The sequence below is a fragment of the Culex quinquefasciatus genome, chromosome 3 (assembly GCF_015732765.1).
Source record: "Culex quinquefasciatus strain JHB chromosome 3, VPISU_Cqui_1.0_pri_paternal, whole genome shotgun sequence".
NCBI classification, from domain to species: Eukaryota; Metazoa; Arthropoda; class Insecta; order Diptera; family Culicidae; genus Culex; species Culex quinquefasciatus.
Genome location: NC_051863.1, coordinates 9,586,662 through 9,603,689, shown reverse-complemented (window position 1 = coordinate 9,603,689; position 17,028 = coordinate 9,586,662). Strand labels below are relative to the sequence as shown.

General features: G+C 35.6%; 2 protein-coding genes across 7 annotated transcripts in view; one reads left to right on the top strand and one right to left on the bottom strand.

The window, feature by feature from the left end:
* LOC6048873 (pseudouridine-metabolizing bifunctional protein C1861.05) overlaps positions 1-17,028 on the bottom strand; it is a 402,385-nt gene that overhangs the window by 310,834 nt on the left and 74,523 nt on the right. The gene's annotated exons all lie outside the window — the stretch shown is intronic.
* LOC119768882 overlaps positions 1-17,028 on the top strand; it is a 272,264-nt gene that overhangs the window by 231,815 nt on the left and 23,421 nt on the right. For all 5 annotated transcript variants that reach the window (XM_038260535.1, XM_038260534.1, XM_038260533.1 and 2 more), the window contains 5 exons: positions 1,570-2,741; positions 2,870-3,012; positions 10,701-10,876; positions 15,835-16,000; positions 16,437-16,536. In XM_038260535.1, the coding sequence (XP_038116463.1) occupies positions 2,082-2,741; positions 2,870-3,012; positions 10,701-10,876; positions 15,835-16,000; positions 16,437-16,536 (1,245 nt within the window). In that variant the 5' untranslated portion in view covers positions 1,570-2,081. The remainder of the gene's footprint in view (positions 1-1,569; positions 2,742-2,869; positions 3,013-10,700; positions 10,877-15,834; positions 16,001-16,436; positions 16,537-17,028) is intronic.

The following is a 17,028-nucleotide window of genomic DNA, read 5'->3' as shown; positions in this document are numbered from 1 at the left end:
TTTCAAACATGAGCAGTTCTTTAAGAAAAGTCCAACTTCTAACATATTTTGTGAGTTTTCCATTCTTTAAAAAGAAACTGAAATTGATTGGTGTAATATTGCTGGGATTTTTTTTTAATTTTTCAGACAGTTCTTTAAATAAAATGTCTGACTTCTAAAATATTTCAAACAATTGACGTTTTGTCCACTCGACCTTTAATCAATTCGACCTTATGTTTTTCGACCTTTTGTCATACATTCCTCTTTTTCGTTGGTATGCAATCCCTTATATAATCGGAGGTCGGTTTTTCAAAAGTCGTGATATGAAAGATATAGTAGATACAGCGAAAAAAAAGTAAATGAAAATTTATCGGTTTTATGTATTGGACTATTATTTCTTCTCTTCGCTGTACTGCAGGTCTGTCGGGAGGGCGTCGATATTGACAACAAACAAACCATCCACATTAACGACCCCCGGGTCTTTTGTGGTCTCTATTGCAAGTTTCTGCTCGAACCTAGGAGTCCGAAGACTTGAATGGGGAGAGCACCCAAACCTCTTTCTACTCCAAGGAACCTTCCACCCCAGTGTTTGAACTGACGACCTTCGGATTGCGAGTCCAACCTCCGCCAGCGATTCCACCGGAGTAGGCTTGGTTTGGTGTGTTGTTTGTACTTTTGGCATGGAGACAACTCCTACACCTGGAATGACTTAACGGCCTAACAACCAAGGCCGGGACCGACATTTTACTTCCTCATCCGATGGAAGGTTGCAGCGTCGATATTGACTAATGATTATTATTACTTAAAAAGTTTTTTTAAATGACAACCTTTTGGAAAATCGAACGAGCTTTTCGGTACAAATTTTTACGTGACTGAAAAATCAAGTCTGTCATGTAGAAATGGCCAAAAATTGCCCCTTTTTTAATACATTATTTTATTTTTAAAGCAACTGTATCTTCACGAGGATTAGACTTAGGACAATGGTCACTTCGAAGATTTTTATGTAAAATTGTCTGGAGTATCGATTCGCAGTATCCGATTTTGAAAATTTTGACGTTTAGACCCTTTAAAAAACGGTTTTAGTAATTGATTTTACTAAAGGGACATACCATTCTACATTTTTTGTAAGTCTTTTTGTAACATCTTGTCACATCTTGTGATGATGTCACGAGACATCATCCTAAAATTTACCTTTAAAACTTAAAATTTAAAAAAAAATCTTGTAGAAGTGGCGTGTATTTTTCTTTCAGTGTATTTTTCTCATAAAGCCCTCCAATTTCCTACAGGTTTGTCTTTGATCACTTTTTGATACGATACAACGGCTTCCAGGCAAAAATATTTAAATAACTTACATCCTTCTGAAATGTCATTGTTGAGCTGGATTCGGCTGGAATCGCTCTATTGTAGATATTGTAAAAAGACGATAAAATATTTATACTACTTTCTGTTTATTATTGACAGAAATGTACAAACTTGTATTAAATTTGTACATTAAATTTAAGTTTTTCAAACGCACAAAAAAAAGTTGAGGAAATCACCCAAGTGAATCCAAACCCTACTAAAACCATCCATCTTTCCTTACATTCACAGACTCAACCATCAGCATTGACATTGGCTCGGCCGTACGAAAGCTCGTGTGTAATCGCTTGACTCGACACGTGACAACGACCCCGTTAAATGGTGAGCCGGCTTAGTTTTAAGACGAAGCTTAGCGTTTCGTTTTCGGGCCCAGTACTGAACGATGAGCCACGTGGGGCCACCACATATGGACGCCAGGAAACTAGTGCTAGCGAGGACGAAAGGGGGCGTCTGAGTGAACTGTGAGAGAAGTGGTTGGAAGAGAGATACAGAAGTGCTTCTTAAACTCAGTGTGGTGCTAAGATATGAACGATTTCGGGAGAAAGGACTAGTGGAAGTGAGCTTTAGTGGGTAAAGGAATAGAGAAGATTGTAAGAAGAAGGATTTCGCGTGGGGAAAGGATCTTCGTTATTGAGAGTGAAAGGAGTTGGGAATTATCGCGAAGCATAAAGTAATTATAATTTTAATCACCCCTTTTCGAAAGAATATTATGCCAAAGTGTTGGAAAAGAAAACCGACGGGCTATGTTTGTGATGCTGTCAGTTCGCACAACAGCCACCGTTCGTGAACGGCCAGCCGAGACGGTCAAGAAGGCAATCAACATAAACCAGCTCTTCAAGAACATCAACAGCCGAAAGACGCCCAAGTGTCTGCGGCGGAAGCAACCGAAGAAAGCCTCCGGTTCCGACGCGACCTTGAACAACGCGAAATCGCTTGACCGCCATAACAGCAACGGCAAGGGCGCCAGCGAAAGTGACAGCAGCAGTAGCAGTAGCAGCAGCAGCAGTAGTAGCAGTAGCAGCAGCGACCAGAAGAACCAACAGCGAGACAAGAACAGCTATCAAAGGCACCGTCAACCGAAGCCAACCGATAAACCGTTGATCCAGATCGTCACACCGACGACCACGACTACGATTGCGGGCCCAACCAGCACACAGCATCCGTTGGGCCGGCTAGTGAAAATTCCGGAAGAAGATCCGCGAAAGCTCAGCACTACCGAGTCGGTGTCTTCGACGGAGAAGCAGGACAACCAGAGCGGTACGAACCAACCGAACCAACGGCCAGACCAGTGGCAACAGCAGCAACAAAACCAAACACAGCAAGAATCACAAGAGGAGCAACAACCAAAGACCAAGTTTCTTCTGCCAGAGTTGAACAACTTCCGGAAACCACCGACTGTGCAGGTAAGATGGAACAAAACTACATACCTGATATCCAAATTTGATTTAATTTATCGGAGATGACTTACCTGAAACAAAAAAGAAAGATGAATTAGAAAAATCATAACCTCAAATCTCACTCTCCCTCACAGGTACCAGTGGCAACCATTCTGAACGACCTTAGTCCCGTGCCTGCGCCAGCAAAAGTCACGAATAAAATCTCCAACTCGAACCCTATGAGTCCTATGAACCCCGCCGGGCTACAAAGTAACTCGCCGGACGTTAAGGCCATGCGGTAAGTGCCATTCCGGGGTGGGTTTGGGAATCTCCCCAGCAAAAAAAAAGTCATTCATCAAAACATTCCCCGCCACAAACCAACATCGCACCAACTGGCCTGGTTTTTCATTAAGCAAATACGTACGAGCAAAAAATGGGCAGACAAACAAATACACACACACAAACGCGGGTCCTCCCACGCCCGTGATGAACCTTTTTTGGTGCGCCACGTGGCGAAAGCAAAAAGCTCCAATAAATATTCACGGTCGGGTTCGTGGCCAATCCCGCAACCACGTTGGAAAAATCCACAAAAACTCATAAAGCTGCCGAAAAGTTGACGTGGACGTAGTCACACACACAAACTTCCAAAAAAGCCGCCGCGGTTCTCACGATCCCCTGCTGGGTCACTAATGATCCGAAAACAAAACGATACCACGTGGAGAGGAACGCGTCGAAACAATAATAAACATTGGCAACGGAACCTGTCCATTAACGAGAAAAAACAGTTGCTAACTGCTCAAAAAGGGATGAGATTTTCGGGTATAAATGTACACTGTGTAGTAAAAAAAACGGTACAACCCTCACCAAAATTTGAATTTAATGTTCCATCACTTTAAGAGCATTTTTGGAGCCATATTTGAGCTGAACGACCCAATACAAGACAGCGAAAAGAAAATGAAATTTTAAGCCATTTTTGAAAGGTAGAAACTTAATTATTCATTAAGAACAAGCATTTTTTAAACTATTAGTCTTTTTGGGAATATTTTCTACATGGGAATCACAAAGAGCGGGTTTTCCGTTTAATATTGTAATAATCAAGATGAAGAGCACAAAAGAAATATTTTAAACCTATGAGAGTTCAATGGAACAACTCTAACTTTTTGAACCGAAAATGTTCATACATTTCTAGACCAGGTAACTTCAAAACATGTTTTTATTCGGCCGAAGAATCGGCAGGTTTTTAGATAAAAATCTCGTCCAATTTTAGAGCCAATATCAGCATTCCACTAAAGTATTTACAGTTTGATTAATTAAATCCATAAATATTAGAATCTTTCGAAACGTTAATCTTGATTTTAAAATTTCAATGAGATCACAAAATGTTATACATCATTATTTTTTAGCCATTAAAACTCGGACCACTTCTTATTCAGACATCCGAAGGGTTAGGGGAATTTTCACGATTTCGCTAACAGAGCCAAATTTGTGAAATTACACATTTTTTTATTTTATGTTTTTGTTTTGAAAAACGTGATATTTACCTGAAAAATTCTTAAATTGAACTCTTATATTTGAAACGAACACTAACATTGAAATAAAATTGTAACAACATTTAATATGAAAAGTTTGCATTTGATGTCCTCTAAAACATATCGAAAAATGAAAAAAAAAAATAGTGTTTTTTTTGCAAACCAAGTTTTAGTGACAAAAAAATAAAAATAAAAATCAGCAAATTTATTTTTACCGTGTATCATGTTTTTATAGTGTAGTCCTTATCCATACTTACAACTTTGCCGACGACACCAAATCGATCAAAATATTCCTTCAAAAGATACAGATTTTTGAATTTTCATGTATCGTTTTTGTATGGCCAGCTGCCAACTTTGTGTGGAAAATTATATGGACAAACTAATGATGCAAAATGGCTTCTTTGGGCATACCCAAGGCTACCAATTCTTGCTGAGCAAAAATCCGTATCCGAGTTTTTTTTATTGAAAATGTCCTATAACATGTGAAACACAACAGTTTATAGAACCTTTAAAAACTCTAGATTTGTTAATTCAAATGTTTTCACAAGTTTTACGAATGGAATTTCTAAAAGTACAATAATTCTAGAGTTTTTTTAGAAGGTCCTATCAACATATGAAAGACAATAGTTCAAAAAATGTAGAAATATTGATAATCAAGTTTAAATTGAGGAAACCACGGAAAACTCACAGAAAAATAAAAATTTCTAGTTAACAAAAGCTTCGACCAAATTAAAAAAGCAATTCAATGATTAAAAAGTTGTTAAAATTCCGTACAAATCCGTATTATACGTAAAATTGCCTACAAAAATTCCGGCCTGTTAAAAATCCGCGAAGAGGTTCGAAAATCCGTATGGTAAGGAAAAAAACCGTACAGTTGGTAGCCTCAGGCATACCGAAGGTACTAAAAAAGTTTAAGTCGGATTAAAAAAAAAAACAAAAATTAAAATTCTAAAAAAAGACCGATTTCGTAGAGAACTGCTCTCGTTTAACAAAATTTTGAATTTCAGTGAAATTTCCATAAAAAGCTCAGCAAAGAGTTTTTTCTCTCGCCATAATTTTAGTTTTATTCGAAAACTAATAAAAAGGTTTAATGTACTTAGTAAATTTTTTGTAATAACAATTTTAATACCATTAAATTTGAAAGGTAGAACTACAAAAGAAAATTGTGAATTCAAACTTGTTTTATTTAAGATATAATAACTTGAGCTTTGATTTTTTTTTAAATCTTGAAAATCAGCCCATTTTCTAACTATTTTAGGTTTTCCTTTGTCCCGGAAAATTCTGAAGAATTATGATGATTTAATCAGAGAGAATACTCAATACTCTTTGATTTAATTTTACGGTCCACGTGGAAACTGAAAATTTATAGCTTAAACATTATTTATCTTGGATGCATTATTTATAATAAATTGTACAATTTTTTTCCTGTTGTTTAACATAAGATTTCATAGCTTAATTTAACATTTTTTACATTTCCGTGACATTTCCATTGAATTTTATGATTTTTTGATTTTGTGACGAGTGCTGAAAAGTCCAAAGTTTCAGCATCCATTTCAGTGCTGGAAAGTAGAACTTATCAACACTTGTTTTGAAATGTGTTTCTATTCGATTCTGTTATTTTTAGTAGATAAAAGTAGGCTGTTTCGTCATGCGAGAATGACAGGAAAAGTAGGAAGTTTCACGACGGAATTGCAAAAAAAAATAAAGTTGATGATTTTTATCCTTCAAAATCGAACTTTATGTTGCTAAACTCATAACTCATATTTGAATTACTATTTCTTCGAAAATGAATGCCAAGGCTCTTTTTTTCTGTATCTCTATGGCTTAAGATGAATTTTTGATGAAGTAAAAATTTTAAATTTTAAAAAATGCGAATATCAAAAGAGATGAGAATTGGTCGGAAGGCCTACACGGAAAAAAATCAATTCTCAAAATCGTGAATTAAATTCACGAATGCGAGAACCACTAAGGAATATATTCACATTTATAGTGCAAATGCACCATACTCATGAATAAATTCTTTCGTGGTTCTCACATTCGTGAACTTAATTCACAATGACGAGAATTGATTTTTATTTGTGTAATGTGGGGGGTGTAATGGGTGTATTTATCTTCTAACTAAGGTCATTTTCAACGAGTAATTTGTTTTTTTTTATAGTGAGAAACTGCAAAGTAATTTGGATGGAATCAGGATCCTTGGACTGCTAAACATTTCAGAATCTCCCCGATTTATCATTGAATAGGTAATAAAATGCCAACAAATATGTCATGCATTGGAATTAAAAAAAATATTTTAAATCAGAATCACTTGAGTTTTTAAATCCAAATCTTACGTTAGGTTCCAAAAGTAAGATGCAAGATGCAAGATGAGTAATATGTCTTCATTTCGTCTTAAGGATACCGAGCTCAAATTTGCCACCTAAAAAAACGGGTGGCAGAATAGCCAATTTTTTTTATTTTTATTTTTTGTTCAAAGACATCAACAATTCAAGAAAAGATTTTTTGAAACTAAAAAAATACTTTTTTTTAAGTATGAAATTTGCTATTTTTTTTTTTTTTTTGATTGATTTTGTAATGTTTTAGGATTTTAATGATACTTCTTTTTTACGTTTTTTATGCATGCTATGATATTTCCGCGCCACAGAAGAAGTCAATTTTGAATGATGCAAAGAAAAATCATATTATGCACGAAAAAACCGGAAAAATCAAAAAAAAAATAAGACAAAAAATACTATACGGGTAATTCTCTACCAACTCACACAGCAGTTGCCCCGACCCCTCTTCGATTTGCGTGAAACTTTGTCCTAACTTTTGTCCCTGATCACGAATCCGAGGTCCGTTTTTTGATATCTCGTGACGGAGGGGCGGTACGACCCCTTCCATTTTTGAACATGTGAAAAAAGAGGTGTTTTTCAATAATTTGCAGCCTGAAACGGTGATGAGATAGAAATTTGGTGTCAAAGGGACTTTTGTGTAAAATTATACGCCCGATTTGATGGCGTACTCAGAATTCCAAATAAACGTATTTTTCATCGAAAAAAACACTAAAAAAGTTTTAAAAATTCTCCCATTTTCCGTTACTCGACTGTAAAAATTTTTGGAACATGTCATTTTATGGGAAATTTAATGTACTTTTCGAATCTACATTGTCCCAGAAGGGTCATTTTTCATTTAGAACAAAATTTTTCATTTTAAAATTTCGTGTTTTTCTAACTTTGCAGGGTTATTTTTAGAGTGTAACAATGTTCTACAAAGTTGTAGAGCAGACAATTACAAAATTTTGATATATAGACATAAGGGGTTTGCTTATAAACATCACGAGTTATCGCGATTTTACGAAAAAAGTTTTGAAAAAGTTGGTCGTCATCGATCATGGCCATTCATGGTCACCCGCGACAGACACGGACGACGAAACAAAGAGAAACGCAAAAAGTAACTTTTTCAAAACTTTTTTCGTAAAATCGCGATAACTCGTGATGTTTATAAGCAAACCCTTATGTCTATATATCAAAATTTTGTAATTGTCTGCTCTACAACTTTGTAGAACATTGTTACACTCTAAAAATAACCCTGCAAAGTTAGAAAAACACGAAATTTTAAAATGAAAAATTTTGTTCTAAATGAAAAATGACCCTTCTGGGACAATGTAGATTCGAAAAGTACATTAAATTTCCCATAAAATGACATGTTCCAAAAATTTTTACAGTCGAGTAACGGAAAATGGGAGAATTTTTAAAACTTTTTTAGTGTTTTTTTCGATGAAAAATACGTTTATTCGGAATTCTGAGTACGCCATCAAATCGGGCGTCTAATTTTACATAAAAGTCCCTTTGACACCAAATTTCTATCTCATCACCGTTTCAGGCTGCAAATTGTTGAAAAACACCTCTTTTTTCGCATGTTCAAAAATGGAAGGGGTCGTACCGCCCCTCCGTCACGAGATATCAAAAAACGGACCTCGGATTCGTGATCAGGGACAAAAGTTACCCCTTAAGACAAAGTTTCACGCAAATCGAAGAGGGGTCGGGGCAACTTTTCCCGATTTCGTGTGAGTTGGTAGAGAATTACCCATACAGGAAAATATAAATAAAAAACTAACTTAATCCACCTATGTGGTTGGAGCCTTCCTCACTCATTACCAACAATGGCTGATTTGATGGGGTTGTACACAAATTTCATCTATTTTTTAGATTAGGATTAAGAAAGTACATAAATATCACTTAAATGGCCATATCTCGAGACAGGGTTGCCAGATCTTCAATGTTTTGGACTTGTTGGAAAGGTCTTTTGATAACCTATCCAACGATGGGTCGGATGATGGATCCGGACATAGTTTACATACATTTAAGTGAGATCCGGCTACAAAAAGTACATAAATATCACTTAAGTGGACATATCTCGAGACAGGGTTGCCAGATCTTCAATGTTTTGGACTCGTTGGAAAGGTCTTTTGATAACCTATCCAACGATGGGTTGAATGGTGGATCCGGACATAGTTTACATACATTTAAGTGAGATCCGGCTTCCAAAAAGTACATAAATATCACTTAAATGGCCATATCTCGAGACAGGGTTGCCAGATCTTCAATGTTTCGGACTCGTTGGAAAGGTCTTTTGATAACCTAACCAACGATGGGTCGGATGGTGGATCCGGACATAGTTTACATACATTTAAGTGAGATCCGGCTTCCAAAAAGTGCATAAATATCACTTAAATGGCCATATCTCGAGACAGGGTTGCCAGATCTTCAATGTTTTGGACTCGTTGGAAAGGTCTTTTGATAACCTAACCAACGATGGGTCGGATGGTGGATCCGGACATAGTTTACATACATTTAAGTGAGATCCAGATTTATGTGAAAACACATTTTTATATATAACTTTTGAACTACTTATCGAAACTTCAATCTTTTTAAAACTCGATCTATGGGACCCTTAACCAAGTCGAATGCAACAGGTTCGGGTCAAATCGGTTCAGCCAGTGCCGAGAAACATGAGCTAGTTTGTTGGTCACATACATACATACACACACACATACACACACACATACACACACACATACACACACACATACACACAGACATTTGTTCAGTTTTCGATTCTGAGTCGATATGTATACATGAAGGTGGGTCTACGACGTTTTTATACAAAGTTCATTTTTAGAGCAGGATTATAGCCTTACCTCAGTGAGGAAGGCAAAATAAAATAATACAAAATTAAAAAATCCAAAAAAAAACAAACATTTGGAAAATTTTCATAAAATAGTAAATTTGTTCAAGAGCATCTAAAAATAAAAACAAAAAAAATGAACAAAAGAATTTTTTTTCCTATGCAAAAAAGTTACTTAAAATGGCCTTCCGAACTCGAAAAAAATCGAAAAAAATTAGAAGTAGAGGGTTCAATTAATTGGTTTGTGGAAAGAATTGTTTTGCCTAAAAATGATAAATTTATGCGGAAATAATTTACTCTGATTACAAAGATTGTAAACAGGGTTCCAATTAGCCAGATCTAAATTAGCAAATTGTCTCCGTACCATCAATTGCAGTGAAAATTCAATCCTTCGCAGAACACACAAAATAAAGCCACATTAATTAACCGCTCTGCAGACATTCATAAAACTGCGAACCTGATTGCTTAATTTGGCACAAAAGTTTCATTCGAGACATTTCCCAGCCTCCCATATGAAGTGAAAAGCCCCCTGCCCGGCAGATCGACCGCGCCGCGGCCGGAATGTGGCCGGGAAAAATATGTGAATACAAATCCAAACACGGATTCAACCCCTCATTTCTCTCTCTCTCTCTCGGGCTGAAGAAGAAAAGTTCTTATTGCTGAGGCGCCCGATGCTCAACAGCAGCTCCTGGCTGCGGGTCGTAAATATAAAAGTGTTATTTAATTAAATTCTGCCGTGTCATGGGTGGAGGGTTCCATCCCGGTGGGGGTTACGTTGGGTTCGTGATATCGTGGAATTTTTCCACATTAAGCAAGCATGTGGTGTTTTTTTTATATGAATGATATCCACATTTGGAATTCTAGTCAGAAATTAAAAGTAAATTTTTCAGATATCCAATCACTGGTTCAATATGGCAAATTCAGTCCTTTTTTATCACAAAGGCCAGCCAATTAGTATTCAACTATTCATCCTGATTGGCGATTGTGACAGCACGTTTGCAGTGCTATAAATTTACATTGCAAACATAATTCACGCGTCACGATACACACAAATCCCCTCCAATTAGCATGCATTATGCAATCAAAATTTCACCCACATGTAATACAATATAATAGAGTTGAGATACTGCCTTTGGCGCCACGACGCTTGGATATCAATTGATCCCAGCCGGAATAAATGGAAAACCAACAGCAGTGTCCCCACCCTGGGCCAATTCCGGCGTCTGATGTTAACACCAATAATAATCATTTGTTTCTTCTCCACCTCCCCCGCCGCTCACAAACACAGGTACTACAGATTGTGGATCTACACGTGCAACGCTGTGCTCTTGATGGCGGTAATTGTATTCTGTGGCGTTGCGGGCAAAATTCTACTCTCCGACTACAAGCGACTGCTGGTGAACGGGCTCAGCCTGACGCAACCGAGCTTCATCTACGCGTACCTAGCGCTGCTGGTGCAATCAGGTAAGCCGCTGGGCGAATGCGACACGACGGTGCATCAAGGGCGGCATCAATTACCGGGCTGACCGCGAACTACATAATCCTTGGGACAACCATGCGGTTCCATCAATTGGGGGAGGGAATTGGGTTTGAATTGGTTCCATTACAGTCGATTTTTGACGAAGAACTCATAAGAGATAGAACCGTAAAACTTTGACTTTTAACTTTTAATTCACATAAGAGTTATTCTGTAGAAGTTCGTAATTTATTTCTATTTTTTTTATTTTGAGGTTTTTTTATTTAAATGAAATTTGCTGTGAAATGCGAAATTATAATCTTTCAAATTGCTCCTTGCTTATTTTTAACTTTGATTTTCAATTCAAACTCTCCATGGTATATATTTTTTAAACTAAGATAATTTTATTCGATTTGGTTTAAAATGTAGTAAAATTTTTTGAGTATTTTGCAATGTTTTTTATTTAATAACATTTCATACTCGATTATTTGTAAGCCTCGGAAAATTTTCACTTCCAAATAGGCTGGTACAAATTAAATTTTAAGTTTTTGTCTCCCCCTTCAAAGTTGGTCCGAAAAATCAGGGGGCAAAACATATTTTTTTCAAGAAACTTCATAATTTCAATGGAAATTTAAGTTTAATCAGCTGAAATCGATTTAAGATGCATTCCCGTGCGTCATTTCTAGCAAGATTGGGTTGATTTATAAATCTCTGGAATTTTTGAAAATTTTCGATGGTTTTTATCGCAAAATGTTTTTTTTCGATTTTTTTTTTAATTTTTGTTTTCGTCAAATCCTGGGTGCAGAATAGTTGTCCGCAAAGCGGCCTCAATTTAGAACTGTCAAAGCGGAACCAATTTACTGTTTGGAAAATGATGCCATGAATTGGCAAGTATTGTAATCAATCTATAATTTATTTTGTCAGGAATAAAAAAGTCGAGGGCGTCGAGCTTTTGAGTCAGTCGAGCTTTTGAGTTGTCTTAATTTGTTGCTAACATTTCCATAAGCGCTATGTCTCACTCAAAACCTATGTTTACAAATTGTTTAAGACGAATTATCAGTAACTATGAATGGCACCTGCCAAATAACATTGAATAATCTTACTCCTGTATTATCACTGCGCTTCAAAGATACATAATATCGTAACTTCCATCCGGTTGCTCTTTTGATTCACGAAATTCCCGAAATTCATCACGTTAAAAACAAAGAAGGACTCTTTTAACCGCTCATTGTTTAGTCTACAAAAAAAGCACGAAGAACTTAATTTTACAGCGAAAACTTTAATATGTATCATCAGATCCAAAATGTTTCAAAACGAGTCACTTCAACAGCAAAAAATATGTCACGCTTGAGCTTGAACAAAGCCTTCTACTTTGTTTATGTTTACAGCTGTAGTTCAGTTGTATTAGTGAGGAGCAGTGGGGATCATTCGGAAATCACGTTACGCATTCTGTCTTTTCAGCACCCAGGTCAAATCTTACTTTTTTGAAAACTGATATTTGCAAAACAACCGAACTAGTTTAAAATTCATTTTGAAAAACTTTCCATGCAAATGTTCAAACTGTGGCTTTTAATTTCAAAATTTGTCTGTTTTTTTTCACTTTTTTACTGATTGTGTTTCGTTTTGGAGATATTTCAGATTTTTTTTCTAAAATCTCAATAAATAAATCGTAAATTAGGCAAAATTTGCAAAAAAATCACAAAGTTAGATTTTTTTACAATATTTTTTTTGTTGCTCAAATTACTGTTCTATTTTTCAGTTATTTAACTATATAAAAATAACAAATTTCTGCGTAATTAAACAGATTCTAGAGAACTGTGAAATCGCCATGAAATTGGAATATTTTGAAATCGGCATGCCGCAAAATTTCCTTTATGTTTCAAGAAACTAAACAGACTTCTTTAACGGTAGATGTAAAGATGGTGAAAAATCTGGTAGCGGAGATGAGATTATTTCAATGCTGTTTTAAGGAAAGTCAAAAATATTGTCAACCATTATTTCAAAAATCGACATTGAATTAAAAAAAAAAACAATTTGCAATCATGAATAAATCACCCATTTTTTTAAATAAAATAAACCATTTTCAAGTTATAAACACTATTGCAGGCATTTTTTCGTAAACGGTTCAAGTTTTTGCAATTAAATACATCTTTTTCAAGAAGGAAAAGCACACCTGCAAAATATGTTTCACATTAGAAAATTACCTCATTTTTGTGTATTGTTGATTCGATTTTTTTTTTGTTGGGTTTAAAACCACTGCGACCATTGAGTTGATCTATTGCGGTATACCCATTTTGTTATCGCAAATTTCAGGATGACACGTTACCATTTAGGGTTACGGTCATTGGCTGACACTGCGATGTACCCCAGTTTGGCAAGATTTCTAGGATGAAATCAACTACTGTGCCGGGGTTTTCTAGCCAGACATCATTTGGACTTATTATGCCCTTATTGAAGATCCGTCTTCTTTTTGCAGAAACAGCGCTGCATTCGCAAATCAATTGTTTTGATGTTTCAGTCTCACAGTTACAAATCCGACAGGTATCAATTGGACTGAGCCCAATTTTTTTAGGTGATATCTAGACGGATTGATTCGATTGCTGAATGCTTAGATACAGCCTCTTAAAATTTATGTTATTTTATGATAAGTTAGAGCATCTAAGTATCAATTGGTTTGTAATGATAAAAAATGTTCTTTTTCAATAAAAATAATTTTAAGAATCATGAGTAAACGTTTGAAAGAGCTGAAAACACAAAAAAAGTTGGGCTGGATATCTAAAATTTGAAAATAATCATTATTTGAAAAAATATCACAAAATTTTAACTCTAATAGGTTGCATCTATGACCAACAAACTCACAAACAGAAAATAGTAGGAAAGTTTTTCAGCAAAATCATTTTTACATTCCTTTATAAAATATTTTTCAATTCAATGCAATTTTGTTTGTAAATTATCTAGGTACAATAAGTTCATTTGCCGTACTTAACAGAGTTTTTTTTTTTTTTTTTATAAAATCATGTCTTTATTGAAACAATTTTACATTTTACATTTTCCCAGCACGCAACTTTCTATTCCTTCTTTCTCCTACCTTCTATATCTAGCAAATATTTAAATGCACTCCAAAGTTCTGCCTAACGAGTTCTCTATTGTTCCATCTAAATTCCCGTATGCTTTTCTGGAAAACGAACAAGCTAAGGACGGGAAATTTACCCACACAGTAAGCGACATAATGAGCAGATAACCACACCGCTGCTTTCTGTAGGGGACAATTGTCTTGGATACACCAGGACAAGACGTCTTGAATTCCAACCATGTTTACCCCATATCTAATTCTTAGAATCTGTTGAACCCATTCACGGACTTCTTTGCCAACTTTACATTCCCTAATTCGATGATAGTTTGAATCCACAAATCCACAAAAATCGCATAATTCGCTGTCTACTCTTCCTATGTTATATTGAATTAATTTTCTTTTATTTGGGATTAGGTCGTTGAACAATAAATATAAATTGGATTTATCATACGATAACAAAAAATTCCTTTTAAAAACTACCCACAAAGGTGGCCACGCAGTTTAAGAGTTCCATTCACTATGTGAAGCACCAAAATCAATTTAGGAACACTAAGGCACTTCCCAGGGTAGGAAAAAGTTTTCAAATATTTTAAATTTATCATTTTCATCAATTTTAGAAAAATAATAATTTTTCGCTTGAAAATTCTTCAAAATGACTTTGAAGAAAGTTTAATTAAAAAAAGTTATTTTCACTTCCAAACACGATTGAGGACATGAAAATTATTTGAAATTTTTGACGATATTTTAGATATTTTTTAAACATTATATTTTTTTCAAAAATGTCTTTTTCAGCTGCCTGATAACTTCAATAAAACATGTCAAAAATTGGAATATTAAACAAAAAGTTTTTAAGAAATTAAATTTTAAGTTACTAAGCAGTCAAATAAGAAGTCGAGATAGTTTATTTAATGTACCGTAAACCGGGGTGATTTTTTAACAAAATGAAGTGTACAAATTAAGCTTGTACGGATTTGTAAGTTGTCTATTATTAAAAATGTTAATGTTAAAAGTGTCATGATTTTCTCAATAGAAATGAGTTTAAATCGAAAAACAGAATGAATTTTACGATTCTTTTGACTATTTTTCACTAGAAGAGGATAAAATTAGCTTGTAAATAATAAATATTTTGTGTTTTTAAAACAACAATTGGAAAAAATACGCAAATTTAAAAGCATTTTCAGTAGAACAAATTTCATCTAAAATGTGAAATCTTTTTATTCGTTCTTCGAATTTGTTTGAAATAAAATTAATACTAGATGTAAATAATTTTTCATAAACAAATCTGAAATTTATTTATATTTTGTTAACTAAAAAACTTCTGAAAAACTGTAGAAGCAACCTAAGTATATCAGACGTAGAAATAAAATTTGATCACTTTAAACCTGATTTTAACGAGAAAAGTATGACTATCAAAGTCACCCCAGAATTAAGAATAAGAGTTTTGAAAGCAACTACTTTGAAAGCAACTATAATTCAAAATATATTTTTTTTCCAGCAATAGAGCATGGAAAACAGTTGGAAAATATTTCAAAAATAAATTGAAATCCTATCAATGTCACCCCGGTTTACGGTGCCTATTTTGTTTCTTCTGCAAATTCCATCTACAACTTTGCCAAAGATACCAAATCGCTTGGAGAATTCTTTCTCAAGTACAGATTTTCGAAAATTCACATGCTTATTTTTTATAATCATCCACCAAGCCTTGTATGGAAAAACTAAGGATTCAATATGGTTTCGTTTATCACATATGGGTTAAGTTTCATAAAAAAAACAACATACTTATTGAAAAATAATATTTCTAGAGTATTACTCAACACCTTAATCTGATGGAGACGCATGGTATTTGGCAGTAATCATAACGCAAACCTTACTTCTTCTCTTTCCCAAAAACAGGTTTCTTACAACTGATAGGGTGTCTTGGTGCCTTACGACTATCGGAGAAATTGTTAAACGCTTACTGGTTGCTTTTACTCGTATTGTTAATAGGGGACGCAATGTTGGGCATATTTTGGATGTTCAAATTCGACAAAGTGATGCAAGAGCTGCAGCCCATGCTGAGGTAAGTCACCGTTATCTAATCGCTCGGAAACTGTGTGGTACAATTAGTTCACTCTCCGTTTGTTCCTGCTAAGCCGAATCGATAGCCTCCGTTACAGTACTTTGTAGTGCAAACATGATCCCAAAACCCACTTCATTGTTTGCTAATCTCGGTCCGGAATTAGCATGCTTTCGGAGTCATGTGCCCAACAAAGAGAGCACCAACCCGGAAGGTAAACATCTTCCAACTTCCAGTACCGGATAATCGAATCAGCATCCATTGGCTCTTGCCAAATACGCACTCGAACTGAGAGTCCAGAGCAAACGGTGTGTAAGTGAACTAGTTTACCTAAATGTGCGCCATTATCTATTGAAGGAGTTTTTCTTGCTCCTCTCGTCCCGTCCCTTCCGACAATCTCGTCTAAATGCAAAGTATTAATCCTGCTTGCCTTTTCCAGATCTCGTCTAGTCCATGAATATGGAAATTCAATCGAATTAACAGATCTCTGGGATCGGCTGCAAAACGAGGGACGATGCTGTGGCGTATCTGGACCACAAGTATGTATAAAACGTACCGATACACTGTCAGCTTTTGGATTTATTACGGTCCTAGCTCGAGCTGACCAACCTCCTGTAGACCCTTCCCTAATGAACCCAGATTGCTCCCAGCTCAGTTACCGTCGTCGTTATCGTTGTCATCGACTTAACCAAGAGGTCGCAAAAATAAAAGTGCACGGAAAACTACTGCAACCGGGTCAATTCCGGATTATCCTGGAGGGCACCACCACCGCTTCCAATATATCTGTGTAGTAAAACCTCATCCGGACACGTAAATTACATGGATCGTTTATTCAGTGTTCCGTGTTCCGGGTGCGTCGTCGTCATCGTCATCGTCCTAGCTAGATAGAAGTTCGATCGGAAACCAATACCAAACCAGAATGCATTCGACCTCACAACGGTAGTACCGAAAACGGGGGTCTACCAAGTTTCGGAATTCATTAGTGAGCTGTAATTTACATGTACGCTCCGTTGTAGAGAAGCAGAGTAGAC